The sequence below is a fragment of the Vigna unguiculata genome, chromosome 4 (assembly GCF_037176805.1).
Source record: "Vigna unguiculata cultivar grain cowpea cultivar isolate G323 ecotype 2 chromosome 4, ASM3717680v1, whole genome shotgun sequence".
Lineage (NCBI taxonomy): Eukaryota > Viridiplantae > Streptophyta > Magnoliopsida > Fabales > Fabaceae > Vigna > Vigna unguiculata.
Window position 1 is genome coordinate 40,079,623 of NC_140795.1, and position 21,442 is coordinate 40,101,064.

The 21,442-nt window shown below is 33.2% G+C and overlaps 3 protein-coding genes across 5 annotated transcripts; 2 read left to right on the forward strand and 1 right to left on the reverse strand.

The window, feature by feature from the left end:
* Positions 1 to 9,220, forward strand: UVH6 (RAD3-like DNA-binding helicase protein). 2 transcript variants are annotated; one of them, XM_085672708.1, is made up of 12 exons: positions 1 to 733; positions 1,600 to 1,880; positions 2,203 to 2,285; positions 2,375 to 2,778; positions 2,917 to 3,110; positions 3,246 to 3,426; positions 3,530 to 3,654; positions 7,694 to 7,783; positions 7,914 to 7,960; positions 8,092 to 8,170; positions 8,428 to 8,536; positions 8,770 to 9,220. In XM_085672708.1, the coding sequence occupies exons 1-12, from the start codon at positions 200 to 202 to the stop codon at positions 8,887 to 8,889; spliced, it is 2,247 nt and encodes a 748-aa protein (XP_085528834.1). In that variant the 5' UTR covers positions 1 to 199; the 3' UTR covers positions 8,890 to 9,220. The 2 variants fall into 2 exon arrangements, with proteins under 2 accessions (XP_085528834.1, XP_027924775.2); XM_028068974.2 differs by having other exon boundaries at positions 3 to 733; positions 7,914 to 7,992; positions 8,094 to 8,170.
* A 1,484-nt stretch (positions 9,221 to 10,704) lies between these two features.
* LOC114181805 (sm-like protein LSM3A) lies at positions 10,705 to 13,787 on the forward strand. Its single transcript, XM_028068368.2, has 3 exons — positions 10,705 to 10,923; positions 12,532 to 12,627; positions 13,432 to 13,787. Exons 1-3 carry the CDS (start codon positions 10,807 to 10,809, stop codon positions 13,510 to 13,512), a joined length of 294 nt encoding a protein of 97 aa, XP_027924169.1. The 5' UTR covers positions 10,705 to 10,806; the 3' UTR covers positions 13,513 to 13,787.
* A 1,069-nt stretch (positions 13,788 to 14,856) lies between these two features.
* Positions 14,857 to 20,834, reverse strand: LOC114181804 (fructose-1,6-bisphosphatase, cytosolic-like). 2 transcript variants are annotated; one of them, XM_028068367.2, is made up of 13 exons: positions 20,688 to 20,834; positions 20,386 to 20,577; positions 20,224 to 20,271; positions 19,937 to 20,011; positions 19,354 to 19,415; positions 19,060 to 19,126; positions 18,450 to 18,563; positions 18,076 to 18,162; positions 17,119 to 17,189; positions 16,964 to 17,029; positions 16,079 to 16,165; positions 15,924 to 15,999; positions 14,857 to 15,191 (listed from the first exon to the last, which is right to left on the reverse strand). In XM_028068367.2, the coding sequence occupies exons 2-13, from the start codon at positions 20,542 to 20,544 to the stop codon at positions 15,069 to 15,071; spliced, it is 1,035 nt and encodes a 344-aa protein (XP_027924168.1). In that variant the 5' UTR covers positions 20,545 to 20,577; positions 20,688 to 20,834; the 3' UTR covers positions 14,857 to 15,068. The 2 variants fall into 2 exon arrangements, with proteins under 2 accessions (XP_027924168.1, XP_027924167.1); XM_028068366.2 differs by lacking the exon at positions 20,688 to 20,834 and having other exon boundaries at positions 20,386 to 20,629.
* Positions 20,835 to 21,442: the final 608 nt, after the last annotated feature.

Consider the following 21,442-nt stretch of genomic DNA (forward strand, 5'->3'; position numbering starts at 1 on the left):
TCTTTGTTCCACCTTCCATCTCTCAGAATCAGTTCGTACCAGAGGGGAGAATAAAACCCTAAAACCTTCTTTTTCTTCTTCTAAATTTTCTTCTTCGTCTTCATTGTTCATGTCCAATCCCTAAAAACCCCAATCCCTCTCCCTCTCACACACCTTCATTCCCCAAACGCACACAAATCGCCACTGTTTAGAATCGATCATGAAGTTCGAGATAGAGGACGTGACCGTGTACTTCCCCTATGACAACATCTACCCGGAGCAGTACTCGTACATGGTGGAGCTCAAGCGCGCCCTCGACGCTAAGGGTCACTGTCTCCTGGAGATGCCCACCGGCACCGGCAAAACCATTGCGCTCCTCTCCCTCATCACCAGCTACGTCCTCTCCAAGCCCAATTCCCCGCTCAAGCTCATCTACTGCACGCGCACAGTCCACGAGATGGAGAAGACGCTCGCCGAGCTCCGCCTCCTCCACGACTACCAGCTCCAGCACCTCGGTCCTGCTGCTCGGATCCTCGCCCTCGGGCTGTCCTCCCGGAAGAATCTCTGCGTCAATTCGAGAGTTCTTACGGCGGAGAATCGCGACTCTGTGGATGCTGGCTGCCGAAAGCTGACCGCCTCTTGGGTCCGTGCGCTCGCCGCGGAGAACCCCTCTGTGCCGTCTTGTGAGTTCTTCGAGCAGTATGAGAGGGCGGGGTCGTCCGCAGTTCTGCCTCCCGGGGTTTACACTCTGCAGGTTTGGGTGTTTCTTTCCTGATCGGGAAATGTTTTAAATTTATAGTGGTTTGGGTGGGTGAAACGGGATTTGGATTAAGGTTTTGAATTGTGACTACGGTTGTGATTTCGTTGTGATACTTGGTATTTTGGATAAATGTGGGCAATGCAGCTGCAATTGCTGTTGTGATGCTGTTGGGTGAACCAAAAACCTTGATGTTATGGTCAAAATCGCCGTTATGGTCAAAACCTTGATGTTTAACCGGAGAATTTTTGTTTCAATTGGTTTTGAATGTTCTTTGATTTCGGATTCCTTGGATTTTTACTGTGATTAGTTGAAAAGTTATATTTTTATCAGTTTCAGATGATTCCTTTTTTTGAAATAATTGATTTTCTTATTTTTAACTGGTTGATTATGAGAAAAAAATCATTTTTTTGTAAGATTCTGATGTTCTTCTATTTTGGAATATTCTGATTTTGTAGTTGACTAAAAATTTGATTCTATGGTTTTGGATGTTCAAATTCTGAGTGTCTGAATGAATAATATTTGATTTTTCTCAAATTTGGGTGTTCGCGGAATTTGGCAATTTGTGTACAATGCAAATTATTTTTCTACTCCTACATTGGTTATCCATAAAGAAAGGATTTTGAAGGGTCAAACTTTACCTCCTAGAACTGGAATTCCTGCCATTTTCTCTTTTCAATAGTGTCAAATTCTGAGTGTCTGAAATAATATTTGATTTTGATCAATTTTGGGTGTTCACTGATTTTGAAACGTTTGAATTTTAGTGGGGTTGACTGGAAATTTTCCATTTTGATTGGTTGTGCTCTAGGAATTTTACTAACATTTCTGAAATGTTTGAAACTAAATGTGTCTGTTAATTGTAGGATCTGAGAGTGTTTGGGAAGGAGAAGGGGTGGTGTCCATACTATTTGGCACGCCATATGGTGCAGTTTGCTAATGTGGTTGTGTATAGCTATCAATATTTGCTTGATCCAAAGGTGGCTAGCATAATATCTAAGGAAATGCAGAAAGAGTCTGTTGTTGTGTTTGATGAAGCTCATAATATTGATAATGTCTGTATTGAAGCACTTAGTGTGAGTGTGAGGAGGCAAACTATTGAAGGTGCCAGAAGAAACCTTACTAGGATGCGTCAGGAAATTGACAAGTATGTGCTGTTTCTAGCTTTCTCCTTCTGATCCAAAATTTCACTATGACAACTTAAATAGGTAAAAACAGGAGGAAGAATTAAAAGAATTTAAGGACACTGGTGAATTTGGCAATTTGTGTGCAAAGCGAATTATTTTTCTACTCCTAGATTGGTTCTTCATAAAGGAAGGATCTTGAAGGGTCAAACTTTACCTCTTAGAACTGGAATTCCTGCCATTTTCTCTTTGCAATAGTGTCATTAGTGCTTTATTTTCCATTGTTCCCATTGCTGAAATTTGATTCAGATTCTCTTAACTATTGGAATTTGAACTGGTAGGAAGGTTCAAGGCCACTGATGCAGGTAGACTCCGTGCTGAATACAACAGGCTTGTTGAAGGTTTGGCACTAAGAGGAGACTTGCCTGGTATGTAGGGTGTCAGTTTTGTTTTAGTGTCTTACATGTTACCTCTTGGCTGTGGTCACAACTAACTAAAATTTATTTTCTTTGCATAGCTACTGATGCTTGGCTTGCAAATCCAGCCTTGCCTGATGATATATTAAAAGAGGCTGTGCCTGGAAATATTCGCCGGGCTGAGCATTTTATTCATGTTTTACGTAGATTAGTTCAATATCTTGAAGGACGTTTAGACACTGAAAATGTGGAGAAGGAGAGCCCTGTTAGTTTTGTTGTCTCTATTCTTAACCATGCTGGAATTGACCAAAAATCTCTAAAGTTCTGTTATGACCGCCTTCATTCATTGATGATGACATTGGAAATTACAGACACTGACGAGTTCCTTCATATCCAAACTATATGCGATTTTGCCACCCTTGTGGGAACATATGCTCGTGGTTTTTCTATTATAATTGAACCTTTCGATGAACGAATGCCACACATTCCTGATCCTGTATTACAGGTTAAATGTTATATTTCTTATTTATTCTATTGCTGTTGTAACCATAAATTTAATTCTATTATGCAACATTTATTTATTTATTTGCTGTTTGTATGTAGTATACATTTTCTTATTCTTTTTTATCAAATGACATTTCAGCTTTGTTGCCATGATGCTTCTCTTGCCATCAAACCAGTTTTTGAGCGATTTCAGTCTGTTGTGATTACATCTGGTACACTAAGCCCCATAGATCTGTACCCTCGTCTTCTGAATTTCAATCCTGTTGTCAGTCGAAGTTTTACTATGTCCTTAACAAGAGATTGCATATGTCCAATGGTGCTAACACGGGGCAGGTATTCCCATTAATTGCCTCTATGCATTTTAAAACAGGCCTTTTTACAACTTTATTTTAAATCTGTGATTTGCTTGAAAGGGAGCTCTTTTTTCTTCTTACCTTTGCTTAACATTTAATAAGTTTCTTGTTTCAGTGATCAGCTTCCAGTCAGTACAAAATTTGATATGAGAAGTGATCTGGGTGTAGTAAGGAATTATGGAAGGCTCTTATTAGAAATGTCTTCTGTTGTTCCTGATGGGATTGTATGCTTTTTTGTTAGTTACTCATATATGGACGGGATAGTGAATACCTGGAATGAGAATGGAATTTTAAAGGTGAGGAGACTAGTTAAATTCTTTTATATCCAGCCTATTTACTAGTAGAGCAGCAGTATTTGTTATGTAGTTTGGTGGTATGCTAAAAACATCATTTTTGCAGGAAATAATGCAACATAAACTTGTCTTTATTGAGACTCAGGATGTGGTAGAGACTACATTAGCTCTTGATAACTACCGCAAGGCTTGTGATTGTGGAAGAGGTGCTATATTTTTTTCTGTAGCTAGGTAAGATAACAGAACCATATCCTCCTGGGATTTTACATGATAAATCTGCTCCATGATTGAATTTCGCAATGTTGCTCTGAAGTGTTGAATCATGGGATTGTTGCTCCGTAAACACATTAATTGGGGCAAATTAATAAACTGGGTTGGGTTGCATTACTTCTTTTGAAAAAGAAAATCTACCTTTTGATGCTGGATGTCCTAACTGCTGCTGCGTGACACTCAGTCTAATTCTCCCCAACCTTTCAGCCTTAACATCCAACCCGCTCTGGTTCCAACTTCTCTTTTGGTGTTTTCCATTTCTCTTCATTTGATTTTTTTGACCCTCTCTGGTTCTCTTCGTTTCTACATTTTGTTTGTGGTTGAAGTTAAGTTTGACTCTTTCATTCTTTGCTGAAGATTGAAGTCTGCTGCACTCTCTGTTGTGGAATTTGTGTGTGCTCTATTTTCTTTCATGCTTTAGTTATGAGTTGTATAATATAATATACATTAAGAGTTTTCCATTTAAGTCTGCTTAAATAGTTTGTGATTTGAAAGTTACTTTTCTTGTTTAAATCATTTTCTCACTTGATATATAGTGTTGTATTTTAGTTGAAACATACGAGTTGTTTTATAATGTTCTGTGACAAATATTTGGACGTTGCCAACGCAATTTTGATTTCCTACTGGACTACTTTATTATCTGACAAGGGAAGGGGATATTTAAACTTTTTGTGCTGAAACAATATATATGCTGCTGCAACAAGGTGTTGTATATTGAAATCTAACTTTAGCAGAATTTCCTGTGGAAGTTTTAGATCTGAACCTCGTACATCTGTTCTGTGATTTTTTAATTAATTCCTTGTCTCTTAGATCTAAGTCCTTTCTAGTGGTGGTTGTTTCTTGGTTTCCTCTCGCTATCTGTTGGCTCATCCCTCATTTGATAAACAATTCTTACTATGGTTTATATTGGTATTCCTATCCCATGGAACATGGGATGGAAAATTAAAGACTTATTATTATATTAGAGATTATAATAGTGAGAAATAAGTCTTATATAATTTTGATCTAAATTGTTTTTCATCATATGATTGTTGAGGATAGGACATCATTAATCCAGAGTATTAGATAAAGATTAATAAATCTTACTTTTTAAATTACACATATAAATGGTGCATATCTCATGTAGAGATATGACTATTGAACTGATGCAAAGGAGAATCCTTGTGGTTGATATTACTTTTGAACTGTCAATAAGAAATTCTTTTGAAGAGATATATATTTCCTTAGACTTGAGATTATCATGGTAAATAATAAGTTATTTATTATACTTTAATATTAGACACCTAACACATCTATGATGTTTGTTTAATGATTATTAGGTATGATTAAATTCTTGTGGGATTAACGATTAATAAAAAAGATTCATCAACTCTTGGTTATGAGTTTTATCTCTCTAGAAATAAAGACTTTAGGCATGGTATTATGAGTGAAAGAAGAAAGGAGTTTCTTAAGTCATTTATCATGTGTTAATTTATTAAAATTTGACAAGTATACCATATTCTAGAGTTAGCATAGAGCTATAAAGATGGAAAAAAAATCATATTAATCTTGTAGTGATTTTAAAGTAAAAGATAGTTAATGTTATCTGGTCGTTAGGGAGTGTTGCTAGATGCCAATCTTGAGTAATAATAAATTAATTTATTACTGGTTTAGTAATGAACCTACAAGACCACACACTAGTTAAGTGTTCTGATTTTCGTTGGACGGAAAACATTATTGATTAAATTAAAGAGTTTTATCTAATTAATATATTTTCTTTAAGTGGAATATTATTGTATTTTTTGCTAGCACCAAAAGTACAATTAATATAAAGTTTTGGTATATACAAAATTGATTAAGTGAGACTTAGTCAAAAAATGTTTCCAACGGTAGGTAACTAATTAATCAAATTTCTAAATATGATTTGGAAATCAATTAAATGGCCAAACAGACTTGAGAGAGAGTCTTTTTATAGGATAGGAACTAAACATGTTAATGTGGGCAAGTGATTCATGTTAAGATCGGGGAACTAAACATGTTAATGTGGGCAAGTGACTTAATGTTAATGTTAATATTATACTCTCTCTCTCTCTCTCACACACACACACATATATATATGTATATATATATATATATATATATATATATCCTAGGTTGACATGGAGATGGATGATTTATGTTTTCACAATCTCTCTCCTTAGAGTCTTTCCATTGCATTATTCATTGGTTTACAATTTTGTTTTTTGTTTTGAGTCAAGTGTTGACACAACAAGATCGATCTCTGTGGATACACACGTAAGACCTTCATACATTTGAAGTAGATAATTTTAAGACCATGTCAGCCTCGTAAGGTATTTTTCTTAAATGGTTTTTTTGCCTGTAGTTACATAATTTGATAAAAAATAATAGACCTGTTATTCTTGCTCTGCCAGCTAGAAACACAAAATTGAACCTTCAATGTGATCTAGGGCGTACGTCAAATATAACAATCTCCCACTTGCACTAGAGCCAATTATTCATGTATCTCATTCCCAACTCCCCCTTGTGTCTATCAACTCTTTTATGGGAAGCGCTTCGGTGAATGGAGCTTTAACATTCTTTTTTTTCTTTCTATCTTTTGCATCCTAGTCTTTTGATACAATCTAGGCTCCCTTGCTCGATCAAATTATGCATACTGAGTAATAAGCAGGCAAAAAACCATTTAAGAAAAATATATTAAAGACCGTCATGGTCTCAGTTATTTCCTTCAAATGTATGAAGGTCTAATGCATGTACCAATACCGAGATCGATCTTATACCGAGACCGATATTTGACGTGCCAGAACAAAAATAAATTTGTAACTAAAGAGAGAGAGAGAGATTTGAAAACATAATATCACATTGTAGTTGGTTTTTGATCTGATCTAATAGGAATCACTTTTCCACATTAACATGTTTAGTTCCTATCTCATAGGAACTCTCTCAAGTCTGTTTGACCTTTTATTCAATTTCAGTAACAAATCAAAATTATATTAATTCATATTTTAGAAATTTGATTAATCCATTACCAATTTTACCTATGCTCAAACTTTATTTTAATTGTATTTTCTTACTCTTAATGAAAAATATATTAATTAAATAAAACTTTTTAATTTAATTGATAATGTTTTTGTGTCCAACAAAAATTAGAGCACTTGTTTCATTACTAATCAAGGTGGTGTCTAGCAACACTGCTTAACGAACGAATAACGTGAAATATTTTTTATGTTGGAATTAGTAGAAGATTAATATGATATTTCCTTCCATCTTTAGAGTTTTATGTTAACTCTAAAATATGGTATGGTGGTCAAATTCAATTAAGTTAACACATGATGAATGACTTAAGAAACTATTTTTTCTTTCATTCACAACAACCTAACCAAGCTCTTTATTTCTATAGATTTCAAACTCACTACTAAGAGTTGGTGGATTCTTTCTTGGTTAATCATTAATCTCACAAGAATTTAATCATGTCTGATAGTCATAAATAACTTGTTAATTACCATGATAATATTAACTATTAGGAATTCTCTTTTAAGTTGGTTTAATGATCGTATTTCTATATGCACCATTTATATGTATAACTTAGAAAATGAGATCTATTAATCTTTATGTGATAAAGACCACTACAAATATATTGATCTATTCGGATTATGATGTCCTATGCTCAATAATCCTATGGTCAAGAACAATTTAGATCAATATTCTGTATTATTTCACATTATTATAATAACAAGTCTTTAAGTTTTAATTGAGGAGCTTATCATATGAATTAAATAAATATGAAAATGAACTAAAAATAAACACAATTTTATTATTAATAACATGACATTTAATCTAGGGCATACCTCAAATCCAACTGTTCTCCTCCATTACTTTCATTGTTTATGAAAGAAAAATTCTCTCATTTTTGCTAGTTACGCTACTAGTTACTAAAATTGTGTATTGCTTTACCCATTTATTAAATTAATCTGAGTACTAGAAAATATCTACTTGTTTGCAGGGGAAAGGTTGCCGAAGGTATAGATTTTGATCGACATTATGGTCGACTAGTAATCATGTTTGGTGTTCCTTTTCAATACACATTAAGCAAGTGAGTTTCATTTGACTAAATTTCTGAATAAGTATAATTTGAAACTATTAGAGTTCTTTACCTATTTTTTGTCAAAACTATGGAGGTTAAAATGTGAGTTGCAGAACTTACTAGAGTAATAATTTTTCAGGATTTTGCTTGCACGCCTGGAATATCTGCGAGATACTTTTCAAATTAAGGAAGGAGATTTTCTGACTTTTGATGCATTGGTTTGACTCTCTCTCCCACATACATTCATGCACACAATTAGTGCTGATAATTTGATCGTTAGATTATTACTGTACTCAGTGAATATTTTTTGCTTATGCAGAGACAAGCTGCTCAGTGTGTGGGTCGTGTAATCCGTTCAAAGGCTGATTATGGAATGATGATTTTTGCCGACAAAAGGTTAGTATCCTTACATCCATCTGCTTTCATGAGCAAAGTAGCACATTTTTTCGAAAATGTGAGGGTTGCATCTTCTATTCTTTTGCTGAAGTTAAGTTGTTGCTTTAATTTGTTTGAGCCTCTGAAAGTTTGCTAGTTCCCAGTTTTGATTCAAAAAGTACAATGCACTCTCTCAGTAGCTTTATTGAATCCCTCCTGAAATGGATTAGAAGTTATTGCCTGTCTTCAATAATGTTTATAACTTCTACACTCTGCAGGTATAGCCGTCATGACAAACGATCAAAATTGCCTAGTTGGATTCTCTCTCATTTACATGATGCCCACCTGAACTTGAGCACAGACATGGCTTTGCATATAGCACGTGAGGTATGTCCTTGTATTATGTTCATTCTTTTCTTTCATCCTCTTTTTCTGTTGGTTATTTCCCTTCAGATAAACTATTAGCTGCTATTTTATCTGAAGGAGTATGATTGTCCAAATTGCCTGGAGTTGGAATTTGGAAGTAGTAATTAAGACCCTAGGCCTTCTCGTGCAGTAGATTTAATGATCTTGTGTAAACCTTTGCTTGACATTTAACTAGTAGAACCTATTGAATGCAGTTCCTCAGGAAAATGGCTCAGCCATATGATAAAACTGGTGGCACCGGCAGGAAAACCTTGTTGTCCCAGGAAGACTTGCAGAAAATGGTTATCAGTGGCATGGATGATATGATGTTCTGAGGCATCATCACTCTGCATGTCCTTACTATTTTTGGAGCTGGTTATTAATTCCACATGTACTTCTCATCTTCACAGATATAAAAGAAGTGCAATTTTGATGTGAATGGCTAGTTTCATGGAGCAATCCATATTGATGTTTTTTGTAGTACTTAATCATGTTTAGGCTTGCAGTGAGACCTTTTGCATACTTATCATGGGTTCCATTATTTAACCTATTTACCATTCTAGTTTTTTATACTTTTGATAATGATTCTTGATCGATATCTTGTAATAGGGGAATGTCTAGATGCCCCTCATTTGAGGCTTCATAAGTAGCTTTTTTATCTCTTTAGGACAGTTGTCGGAAGGTATATATAAACGTGAAACAAAATTGAACAAAACACTGAATTTATGAAATTAGAATCAGTATATATTTTTGGTTGGCAAAAGTCACTGAGAATTAAATTTAATGATTGTGTATTATACATGAATTAAATTTATGAATGGTGATATTTGTGAGGGCGTAAAATGTATTTTAATGATAGATCATGTGATGGTTTAATGGAATTGTAATCGATTGAATCCGTTGAACATTGAAAACGGTTTAATGAATTGTGGTTAAATAAATTCATAAATAAAAGTTGTAGTATATATAATTTTTAAATAAACATGTATGCTATTTTTTTAGGATAACAAAATAGTGAAATTTTAGAAAAATATCCGAGTAAACTTGGTAAAATAGTTATTTCAATCTTCTAAAAAATATTAATTAAAAAATAAAATGCGGAAAAAAAGAATTTTTTTCTATAATTATATATATATATATATATATAATTTTATGTTACTAAAGATGGAAGTATTATTATTATATTTGATAATTTAATTCTTAGTATTCAAAATGAATATAAATTTTGAATAAAATATATCATAATAGTTATGTTAAATTAATAAATTAAAAAATGTCAGTTCACAATAACGGTTTTTACAAATAAAGTACATTATTAAATAGAAAATTAATAAATTGTATGTTTCATAACAAAAAATGATGATAGTTGATAGGAAGGTGACGATTGGTAGTGCTCGACCGCGGTTTGCAATCTACAGCAATGTTAACTTCATGGTTGAACTTTGATGGTGTTTTGAAGATAGTTATTATTGATACTAAAATACTTTATTTTATTATTCAAACTCAGCATTTTTAAATATAATTCCATTCTTAATTTTAAGAATTTCATTACATCACATAAGTTTGCTTCAATAATATTTGTCTTTTGCAAAATTATATTCTTTAATATAATAATTTTCTCAAGACTTTTGTATTAGAGATTAGAAGTCGTTCTTTATGTTAAGAAGTAAAATTGCGATACTCTGAGAATATCCTCTGTAAGTATAATGTTACTTTCATTACTTATTCAAAGTAATTCAACTATTTCTCCCTTAAAGGACAATTCGTGAGACATTTTTTCTTGATAATTGGCTTCCAGAGAGTACTTTAATGGAATGTTGAATACATTCTAATAAAAAATAATTAAGAAAGTAAAATTTGGAAGTCTTAGAAAATTTTAACATTGGAAAAATACTTTGAAATGTTTTATGTTGGAAGATCTAAAAAATACTTTTACTTCATAATTATAAAGTTTTTTCTTATAAATTCATCCACCAAAACAAAAGTTTTATTTCGAAATTCGTAAAAATAGTATTGTAGACTTAAACCAAACATGTTCTTAAAATTCTAAAATTTCGAAAAGAATGTTTTTGAAAAAAAAAAAATCTGACATGGGCCATAAAGATTAGGCCTATGCTGAGCCCAAGATCCATAAAATTACAAATACTTTGAAACTAAAGAAAAGAGAAAGAACAAGAAAAAATTGACTCAAAAGGGTTACACGAAAAAACTTACCTCCAAGAGCAGAAGCACTGAAACTAGTGAAGTGATTGATGGCTACAGAGGAAGAGAGTGCGGTGAAGGAGCCTTTGGATCTCATTAGGCTCAGCCTTGACGAACGTATCTACGTCAAGCTTCGTTCTGACAGAGAGCTTCGTGGCAAACTTCACGTAATTTTCACTCCTTTTTTCCTTTTCAATAATTTCTGTTTGCTTTCAACTTTTGCACCCTTTTTTGTGGTTACCCATTAACGTACAGACTGTATTAGGTTTTCTTAGATGTGAAATTTATGATTTTTAAGGTGTTTTCAAGGTAATATAAATCTGGGTTGCTTGCAATTAATGGCAAGTTTGTGCCTTTCTGACTGCCCTAACGTTTGTAAGAGTAATTGGTTGTTTGTACTTTCCGGTGGGGATTAAGCTGAATCTTTGATGTTCCAATTTTGGCTTTTGGAAGGAATTCTTGTTTATTGCTGAATGGAAATTTTAGTGTTTTGAACTTGAATTTAAAATAAACTGGTTTGGGATGAGGGATGATAAGTATGTATTGTTGGTTTTTAATATTTGTTAAATTCTTTGTTGGGTAAGGACTTCATGCAACCGGTTGAAGATTAGGCTAGAGTAATATGAACCCTTTGGGATTTCTAAGCCCTTTATGCGGAAAGGATTTAAATGGTTGGATGAGAGTAGTATATAATGATTATATTGTTTTTGAAGGTTCTTTTAGTGCTTTAACTAAGTGACTTTTTTTGGAGGGCGGTTGGTTGGTGTTTTTTATGCAATTATTTATTTACACTTCTTGAATTCCTATAAGATTACAATGAGTTTGTTAATTAATTTACCGAATGGTTCCTATTTGTTAGTTGAAACTAAGCTGTGTTTGCAATGAATTTTATGAATTACACGTACTTGTCGTTGGTCTTTCTTGTTCATTTGATAGAAGTATAAATATGAGAAATATCTTAACTGCATAGGTTTCAGAATTTAGTTTGTTATGAAATGGGTGATGAGTGGTAAGGTAAAGTTTCAGCACGAAACCTGAAATTCGGTGATCCTTAAATTTGTGATGTGCTTAATAGTTTGAGTCCAATAGTTTGTACCACTTGTAAAATTGCTTAACTTGAACTCTGGAAGCAACCTCTGTATATCCCCAATGGCAGTCACTTGTCTGACTTCTAACTGGATGCAACTACTATGTCTAATTTACTTAGTTAGTTACATAACTACAACTATGTCTATTAATCTTTCAGATCCAATCTCTAATAGTTTTGCTGCTTCTTATCTTCTGTGCAAAGAGTAATGGTAAAATCACTCTCTGATTGAAGTAGTTAGTTACCTGATGGAAAAAATATTTTTAAATGACACACAGAAGTTAAAATGAGATATAAGTTTGGAGTCCCTATGTTGTTATTTTAAAGGGTCTTAACAGATTAAATTTGGTCTGATAAGTGCTTAAGATATGCTTACCCTAAAATTTGTTTATGGATTCATATTTAGTACACTGGAAAGACTTGTCTTTCTTTCTGATTTATTTATTTGCATACTGAAACGCAGTCAAATAATCTGTTGTCATGACACAACTAGGGTTAATGGCATCTATTTGATATGTATCTAGTCTAAAATTATATCCAATTAAAAAGGTAATATACAGAAAATATGAATTGCTTTATATTTAGGCTGCCTAAGCAAGATTTTGTAAGGGGAGATTCGTTTTAGAACTATTGTATCTGGCTCCTTCTGTTTCTCAAATTGTACTGGGTTTTCAATTTGGCATTGCAGGCTTACGATCAGCATCTTAATATGATTCTTGGTGATGTTGAAGAGGTTGTTACTACTGTGGAAATTGATGACGAGACATATGAAGAAATTGTGAGGGTAAGTTACAATCAGCAAAAAAGGAAAAATACATATATATATTGTTTTTTGGCAAAGCTAAGCGGTAGAACTATGATTAATTGTTGGAAAATTTGAGTACTCGTAGATTATAGATATATGTTATACTTGAGATTTTCAAAACAGAGAAAAATATATGTTTAAAGGGCTTAAAGAACCTCTCTCACTATCTTCTATTTATAATAAAAAACTGATACAATAATACATAGAAGATTAAGAGACTGCACTAGACACCTTACTAGGTACGGCTGTAGGTACAGCTGATATATGTTTCCAACACTTTACATCGTGTACTTAGGCTTAATGATAATACCTGCCTGTTTTGGAGCAGCCATCGGCATCAGTTATACCTGCCTGTTTAGGTAGAGGTGATAGTTTATTATAAGAGGTTAACAAGAAACATTTTTTGAATGGACTAAAGATATGGCCAAAGAAAGTGTTCATCATTGATTAATGTATAGTGAAGCTAGAAACATCTGGTTCTGGGTGTTTTTCAAATGAGACTACAGGCATTATGCTCTTCCACTATTGACCTTATTATTTCACAACTTGGATGCTAACAAATGTGCAAAGCTATTTACTTGACTGACTTTTATAAACAGTAATACATTATGGAGAGCCAAAGAGGAACCACCTTTGAGATTTGTTCATATGTAGGGAATGCCAAATGCATATATTTATGAACTTCAATCTGCATCAACGTTAAAATATCTTCTGCAAATGCATGCTACATTGTTTCTAAGATAAATTTCTTTGGATGATCTTTTGTTTTCTTTCTGATTGCAGACTACTAAGCGGACGGTTCCTTTCCTGTTTGTTAGGGGAGATGGGGTGATATTGGTTTCGCCGCCCTTGAGGACTGCATAACATGAACCGATGAAGTATGTGATCATTTGAATAACAAGTGTCACTGTTTATGAAATTGTACAACTTAAGTAGTTATCTTCTTTCTTATCATTAGATTAGCTACTTAATTGGCTTGTGTGCTAGAGATTTATGTTAGACAGTCAATTTTCAATCATCTTTTTTATAGCTTAAAAGAATCATGGCAAGCCCATGTAAACAAGGATTTTTGCTGTTGTGTGGAGCTGCCATTGTATCAGTGACTCCATAAAAAGAGTAGGCCATGATTCTTGATTTGATATCTCTTCTTCATGTCCTTCTTTATTTTTAGTTACAATAGAATATATTGGAACTGGGATGATATTCCAGTTTGATGCATCTAATTATGAAGTTTTCCGAACATTTCTTTTAGTCAAAGGGAAACTTTTTTCCGAAGAAAAATTTGAGATGATTTTCATTCATGATTTGAAGGATTCAGGTAGCTTATTATAGTACAAAGCACGGTGAAATCATTGATGATTTGTTTGATAGAGGTAAGAATTGGTTAATTCGAAATTAGTTGGTATAGTGAGAATATAAATTAAGGAACGTGGTTGAAAAAAAATAAAGATGAAAATGTGAAGAGAGATATAGAAATAAATGATGAATAATACAGTGTGATCTTTTTTATTTTTCTCCACCAAAGTCTTCATATTAGTTCTATCCTTCTCTATCGTCAACCATTCCCTTTAACGAATGAAAGTTTACAAATCCAGTATACAAAAATAAGTGTCTTATATAAAATTTGAGTTTTTAGGCAATTTTAATACTGTAAATATATTTCCACGAGTGATCACATGTGTCAATAAACCGAGTTTATTTTTTTAGTGAGTTAGAACATTCAAAGAAATCCAGAGTTTTTTAGATGTCTTAAAATTGCGAGAAATTAGGGTATGATTCACTCATTATAAAATCTGTTTGTTGAGCATTTGGCCATACAAGGTAGTTTAAGCCTTTATCACAAGTAGGTTCACAAGCTTAACAAAAAATCTAAGATTTATTCGAATTTATAGGGAATAAACAAGTTTGTAATCCTCTTTCAATTTTCGGATTTAGTTTAAGCTTTTCAAAGGAAAAATGTCTGAAAAAGGGTTGAGTTTTATTGTTCATAATTAGTTAAAGTGCGATTGATTTTTTGTTTTTCTTTGCCCATTTTTAGTCTTTTCCTGGATATTTTTTATTATTTGTTTTATAAATTGTATATCTTCACGAATTGGGGAAATAGAGCTAACGGGTGTTTTGAAATGTGTATTTTTATTATAGTCATTTGAAATAAAAAGGTTTGCCGATTTAACTTTGAAATGCTTTTGGAGGCAATAAAAGCAGTAATTCTTCATCAGTAACATGCTAAATTGCTACTTTATTCTAAATAAATGTTATAACCATAACAGACATGCTAACCACTTTTATCAGCACATATACAGAGCAGCTAAGAAGTTCTCTCTAAGAACCTGCTAATAACAATGGAGAAAAAAGAAACAATGGGAAAACAAGTGCTTCTGAGTAGCCAAAAGTACAAGGAAATTTAACCACTTTCAGTATCATTCTGCTTCACCCTCAGCAGCAGCAGCAGCATAAAGCCCTTTGATTTCCTCAACATCATCATAGCTACCAAGGAAAACGGGAGATCGCTGGTGCAACTTCGTTGGAACTAAATCAAGTGCCTGATCACATAAAACATTCATCAATTCATTGCCAAATGGTGCCTTTAAAACTATCAGCCATATTTCCTTTGGTTGCATTTGGTAGGGAGAAAGAAAGAAGAATCGATGAAGGATTAATAGATATTAGTGAATTTCATGCTATTCCAACTCTGTTTTCATTCCATCAAAGAACTACAAAATACTAATGGATCTCGTTTCTTATTTTCATTTCACATCACTTTCACTCTCTATTTACACTCTTCTCCACCTATTTTCATACGAAGCAATAGCAAGAGTGTTTAGGTCTGATTCAAGTTTCAAGTTAAAGGAAAAGGTTTAATTAATATTTTACTCCTTGTTTTAGTTTAAGTCATACGAAATAAGCATCAAACCGGGCATGATACAAACACTGACATAAAAGAAAAGACTTGGAGACATCACATACACGCAGAGAGAGAAACAATAATGAAATGAGTAATAAAACAAAATGTTAAAGCTGATGAAGTAAAGCCTAGTTAATATCACCGTGTGTCCATGCATATGGTGTCTTTCAGTTTTGTGAAGGTGTTAGTATGTGAACAATTGTCAGAAAGTGTTGGCCTGGGAAGAGTACTTCAAATAAGAGAGATGTTTGTGCTTTATAGTTTATATCTAAAAGCTCAATTCTTTAATTCTTATAGGGACCGTTTTTTTGTTAGGTTGTTTAAACCAAGGAAATTTTGGCAGAGTCAGATAAAAGTGAATGTAAATTACCCTTTCCTTGCCCGTGAAAGACTGTCCTCCTGCCTGTTCCACCAAAAATGACATTGGGAAGACTTCATACAAAACACTACATAAAAAAGGTCAATTAATAAACCAACAATTTCAAATGAATGAACGAATAAATATGAAGGTTGAACATGACATACCGAAGTTTTCCATTTGGATTTTTCTTATCACCAGGGTACAAAAAGATGCCTCCGTAAAGCAATGTACGATGAACATCAGCTACCATGCTGTTAATGTATAGACATGTCATAAATTGCAAAAAGAAGTTGAAACTTATAGGTTAGTCATTCTGTGGTTTGATTCAAGAGCAGTACTTCATGAGGATAGTGCAAACCAAAGTTGTGTTGAACTCATAATAGCTATTAACAAACTCTGTTAGCAGATTACTTTCAGACAGGTTAAACATTATATGTAGTTCTAAGCATAAATGAAATGACTATTGAACCATCCCATTATTCAGAACACACAAATTATTGTTTTTTTGTGAACAAACGAACTAAGTTATCAATTTAACAATTGCATCTATGGATTACATCACAGGTCTTTTTATCTTCTATGACTCATCCTTTATCTATGGTCCGGTAAATTTCAACCAGAAGAAAGTTCACTGTTCAGAGTAAATTGATGTGTGATTTAGACTGAAGGTAAAAAAAATGTTAGACCAGAAAATAAAAATCAACTGCTAGAAAATTGATGATTTGACAAACTATGGCAACGAGTGCTATTAAAGATAGCTGTTAATACTTAAACTCAACTTTACTCTTAGTTGAAAATTTGAAAGCTTCATTATAGAACAAACCATTACCAAGGAGAGTCTTAGGGTGACTTCTTTTTACTTATTATTAAATGTAACTCTTCGTACCTGTTTTTAAATTTAACTTTGGTCTGATTATTATTTCTAATCGTTGTTTGCATTAGCTGTTAGAAAATAAGTTGCGGGGTGGCAATTAACTAATTCAACCGAGGACTAAATCAAGGGAGCTAAGTAAATTGAACTGCTTCAAGGATTGAGAATCTAATTATACCTTCCAATATATCTTAGAGACTTTGGCGATGAACCATCTTCTGGAAACTTGCATTTTTCAACGTAACTGAACAGAAGCAAAAAACAAATTACAAGATGGCAAAATTTGCTCTGTAGTGCCTGAGAACACTTTAAGATTACTGAATTCGAACATACGCTGCAGTAGGACCATCCCAGTGTTTGGCATTTCCTTCATTAACTGAATAAATATTTCCTTTCTTTGGGATCTGCACAAAGAACAACACATCGAATGATCAGCATATGCCTCAAGTGACCCACAGATGGCGTGGTTATACGTGTGTTTATATTTTATATGAATTGTTGCACTGACTTTCTCTGCCTTAAAATCAGGTAAAGATCAATAAATACTGGTGCGATGATAAAAAAAATCATGAATATCAAAGAACACTAGACAGGAACATAATTCCTACTTTGGCAGGTTTAAATAGGGACTCTTTCAGGTTAAAAAAATCAACAGAAGAAGGAACATACGCCCTCGTACATTTCTATTATTCAAGGAGAACAGATCATGTCAATAATTCTTTTTATGTGAATCATCTAAATAGTTAATAAATATTGTTGGGCAAAATATGGTTCTTCAAAATAGTTTGAAATTGAACATAAGTCCTTATAAAATTTAACACATGTTTTTAGTTCCTATACAAAATACATGCTTTTAATCCCTGAAAAGGGGTTAAAACCACATTACTTTCTGTAGAAGATATTAAAAATGCATTCAGTTTTTATATAGATTAAATCTGAATTTTAAGATATTTGGAGGGACCCAGATATATTTTACCTGATATTGTCCAACATTTATTCTAAAGACGGAAAGTGATTAGTTGTCATTTTAACTAAATTAAAATAAGTTGAGCAAGCTCGTATGGGAAGTAAAGCCTCCGGCATCCAATTTTAAATTGCTCAGTCTTTGACCAAAGAAACTTTTGTGGACTTTGGGCATAGTTTAAGGACAAGAGAAAATTTTCCTTAGATTCAGTGTGAACATAGATTATCAAGCAGGCGCTGACTTTCACAAGAGCCAAGCAGCCGGGCAAGCATTTCCTGGGAGAAGACAATTTTTTATTAGTGACGCATAAGTGATAAGAGTAATACCTTAATGCCAGGGTGAGTTAGGATGAATTCACCAAGAGATGGGTCAAGGGTGAAACCATTAACACCAGCTCCAGTACTTATCACAAGCTGCAAAACCAATAGGTCAAATTGAAATTAAGTTATTAAGAATTGCAAGTTTACTATGAAAGCAAAGGAAAATTCTCAGTCCTCTGCTATTCAAGAAAAAAAAGAAGAATGAATATTGTTTTCTTCTTCCTCTAAAAATGTGAAACAAAAACTCATACCATTATGCTAAATTTTGTCCAAAAGGATAAAATATGTAACAGAATGAAGAAAAAGCAGAAAACAGACGCACCCACCAAATACTGGTATCTAAATTCTAAGCAATAAAAAAATATATAGGTTTGTCATACCGTGCAAGAGCTTCCATACATACAATAACCAGCTGCCACCATTTTCTTCCCAGGACGCAGGACATCCTCTACAGTTGGTTCATGGACATCCGCTAACGTATAAATTCCAAAAATCTACAACATATTCAATTGGCAGACGCAATATCCAGTTAGTCTGGAATTTTAATCCTTCCATACATAACTCAAGCAGCTTCCATTAAAAGCACAATTATAGTATTATTATTATTGGCGGTGGTGGTGGACAAAAGTTACATGTACTTGTGTAGTTTCTTAGATGATTTTGTTACAGCAGTTTTTAGTTAGAATTGAAGTTTACTTAAGTAAAAACATTGCATATGAAGTCAAGGAATGCTAGTAACACATTCTTTCTATCACAGTTTATAATTGACTAAAATTTATTAAAAACTACAAAATCAGTAGCTAGAATTCTTAAACCTATAAAAGTTTTGTAACTTTCTATGCAGAACTAATGTGTTAGAGATTGTTGTTAGCATTTTCTATTAAGTTTAGACTATAATTTTAACTAAGAACAACACGGAAAACAAGTAAGAAATTGCATTTAATTTTTTATCCTAGCAGTAAGAATTGCAAGATGGAAGAGGGGTCGTACAGTGCCAATGGAAACCCCACAATCAATGTTAGACGAGCCATCCAAGGGGTCAAAAACAACACAGTACCTGCCCAGCAATTGCAAACCAAAACATCGAACAAACTAATCAGAACAGAAAACTCAAAAAAAACATTTTCTATTAGGTTTTTAATTGCAGAAACTGTCCCGTGATGCAACTGTAACTTGCACAAGTCACAATTGCCCAACAAGTGACAGTGTTGTTGCAACTGTAATTTAAACCCTCGTACACAGAGCAAAAACTAACAGAACAAGGAAACAGGGAGAATGAACAACTTTCCACGCTTAGAAGGCTCCACAATTATCGCGTCTTCGTCTTCTTCAGAAACCAAGATGCACTGTTCAAAGATAAACAACACTATTACCTGAAGCCTCATTCATTGAATCCCAGAAAAAATAAATAATAAATAAACATATAAATCAAAGTCTTAGATTATGATCATGGTTTTGTTGTGATTGTCAAGATGGCGTGACTTTGTGAACAAACAAGGGCACCACAAAGTGGTAATAAAAAACTTGATTTTGCAGGCAAAGGACTGCTTTTTTAGACCTTAAAATAACGAAGGTTTAAAAAAATTGTTACCGTTTCGTTGTAATTTCGACATTGTGTAAAATTGTTAACAAATGCATTCATACAGAATCCAGAACCCTTCACGACTAAATCGTAGTCTGAACCATTTTGAAAACCTCAAAATAAATCAAAATTTTCAATTGATGTCAGAGTTTTTGCTGGGTAAAATTGTGAACAAATAGAATCGTAAAAGAAAAAAATCCCAAGACCTTGATGTTGCAACGCAGATCCTTCTTCAGAACCTCAAAATAAATAAAAGGAAAACAAAAAAATCACACAATCACTTACAGTTCGGCCACTGCTTACGAGAGCCTTGATAAAAACCTCATTGGAAAGAACATCTAGTTTCTTCTGTTCTTCACCCTTCATTCCAAACACACATGCAACCAAAATAAACAAATAATTAATGAAATAAATAAAATTCACACAATCGTTGATATTACAAGAAATTACAGACAAATAGCCACAATCGTAGTGGCATTGCAGTGTTGTAAAATCTCACAACACCAAAAAAAAAAAAACAGTAAAAAAAAATTTCATCGGATCTATTTGTGAAGAAGCATGCACACACATACCTGAACATTGGTCTCTCCAGCGAGTCCAATAAGCTTAGCAAGTCCAGCCTGCACAGGTCACGACGTATTAATTCAAGCACAAACACATAAATCGTAAAAAAAGTTTCATTAGTGTTCATCATGATTCTGTAGTAAAATTAATGGAGAGATTGAAGGCAGTACCTTATTAACCGAGGAGCAAACGAACTTGCAACCGAGAACAATGTGATTGAGAAGGATGGTGAAATCGCCGCGTGACTCGGGGTGCTTGGATTGCTCGTTCAACACGAAACGCGTTATGGTCATCAAGTCCGTGCGCAGTGCATCGGCACTGTGGTCCATTTTCAATTCCAAGAATCTTCAATAACCTGAAAACTGCAATCCCACGGAAACGTCACATGCTTGAGCGAATAGATGTATAAATTTAAAGAAGAAGAAGACGAAATTAAATGATAACACTAAATAAAAAGTAATGAAGTAGAGACCAGTCAATGGCTCCACTTGGGAGATTAGGTGCGGATTTCGAGGTTTGTTAGAAATGAGTGAGGAAAAGATAAAAGATGCGACGGGGCTAGTATGACACGTGGCAGTCCAAAGTGTGGAAGGTCATGTTTGTTGCTGATGCCGCGGATAACGATTATCGTACCTCACTTTCACAGGAGTTCAGTTTCTCTATCGCGAGAAAACGTGCCGTGTCTTTGCGGTTTATTTGAACGTCCCTTTCAGTATTATAATTTAAATAATATATTTAATGTGATTAAACGATAGTGTTTTAGAAATCACTTTAATGTTATAAAACTTGTTTATGAAAATAACAGTGGTGGGCACAAAGAGTGTTTTGGTGTTTTTTTTTTTTTTTTGTAAAAAACTTCTGATGAATGAAATAGTGGTTCTAAAGAAATTTATTAAAAGAAAATTTCTTTTAAAAAATTTGTTCAAAGTTTATTTTTGACAATTGTAAATAATTTTTAAATGTAAAAATTATAAGGGTAAAAATAAAAAAAGTAATAATTTGAGTATTTAAGTAGAATGATTTAATGTATAAATTTAAAAAAATTATTTTAATATGTATATATAAATTATAGTTAAGTTTGTGTCTTGATTTGATCTCAAATTAGAGAAGACAATTTTAGATTGTTTTAAATTATAAGAATACTAAATTAAACGAAACAGTTTATGTATCCTTAGAAAAAAAAATAAAAATTTCATTACTTAACATGTGTTATGTCGGATATTTTTA

Bases quoted from the DNA above. Each gene is read 5' to 3' on its own strand.
- LOC114181804 (XM_028068367.2), bottom strand. From the start codon at position 20,544: ATGGACCACAGTGCCGATGCACTGCGCACGGACTTGATGACCATAACG. The intron at 19,127-19,353 runs GTTGTTCATTCT...ATTGCTGGGCAG, and splicing joins GAGCCTTCTAAGCGTGGAAA to GTACTGTGTTGTTTTTGACC. The intron at 18,564-19,059 runs GTACGACCCCTC...AATATGTTGTAG, and splicing joins GTGGGGTTTCCATTGGCACT to ATTTTTGGAATTTATACGTT.
- LOC114181805 (XM_028068368.2), top strand. From the start codon at position 10,807: ATGGCTACAGAGGAAGAGAGTGCGGTGAAGGAGCCTTTGGATCTCATT. The intron at 10,924-12,531 runs GTAATTTTCACT...TTGGCATTGCAG, and splicing joins AGCTTCGTGGCAAACTTCAC to GCTTACGATCAGCATCTTAA. The intron at 12,628-13,431 runs GTAAGTTACAAT...TTCTGATTGCAG, and splicing joins CATATGAAGAAATTGTGAGG to ACTACTAAGCGGACGGTTCC.
- UVH6 (XM_028068974.2), top strand. From the start codon at position 200: ATGAAGTTCGAGATAGAGGACGTGACCGTGTACTTCCCCTATGACAAC. The intron at 7,993-8,093 runs GTTTGACTCTCT...TTGCTTATGCAG, and splicing joins TTCTGACTTTTGATGCATTG to AGACAAGCTGCTCAGTGTGT. The intron at 8,171-8,427 runs GTTAGTATCCTT...TACACTCTGCAG, and splicing joins ATGATTTTTGCCGACAAAAG to GTATAGCCGTCATGACAAAC.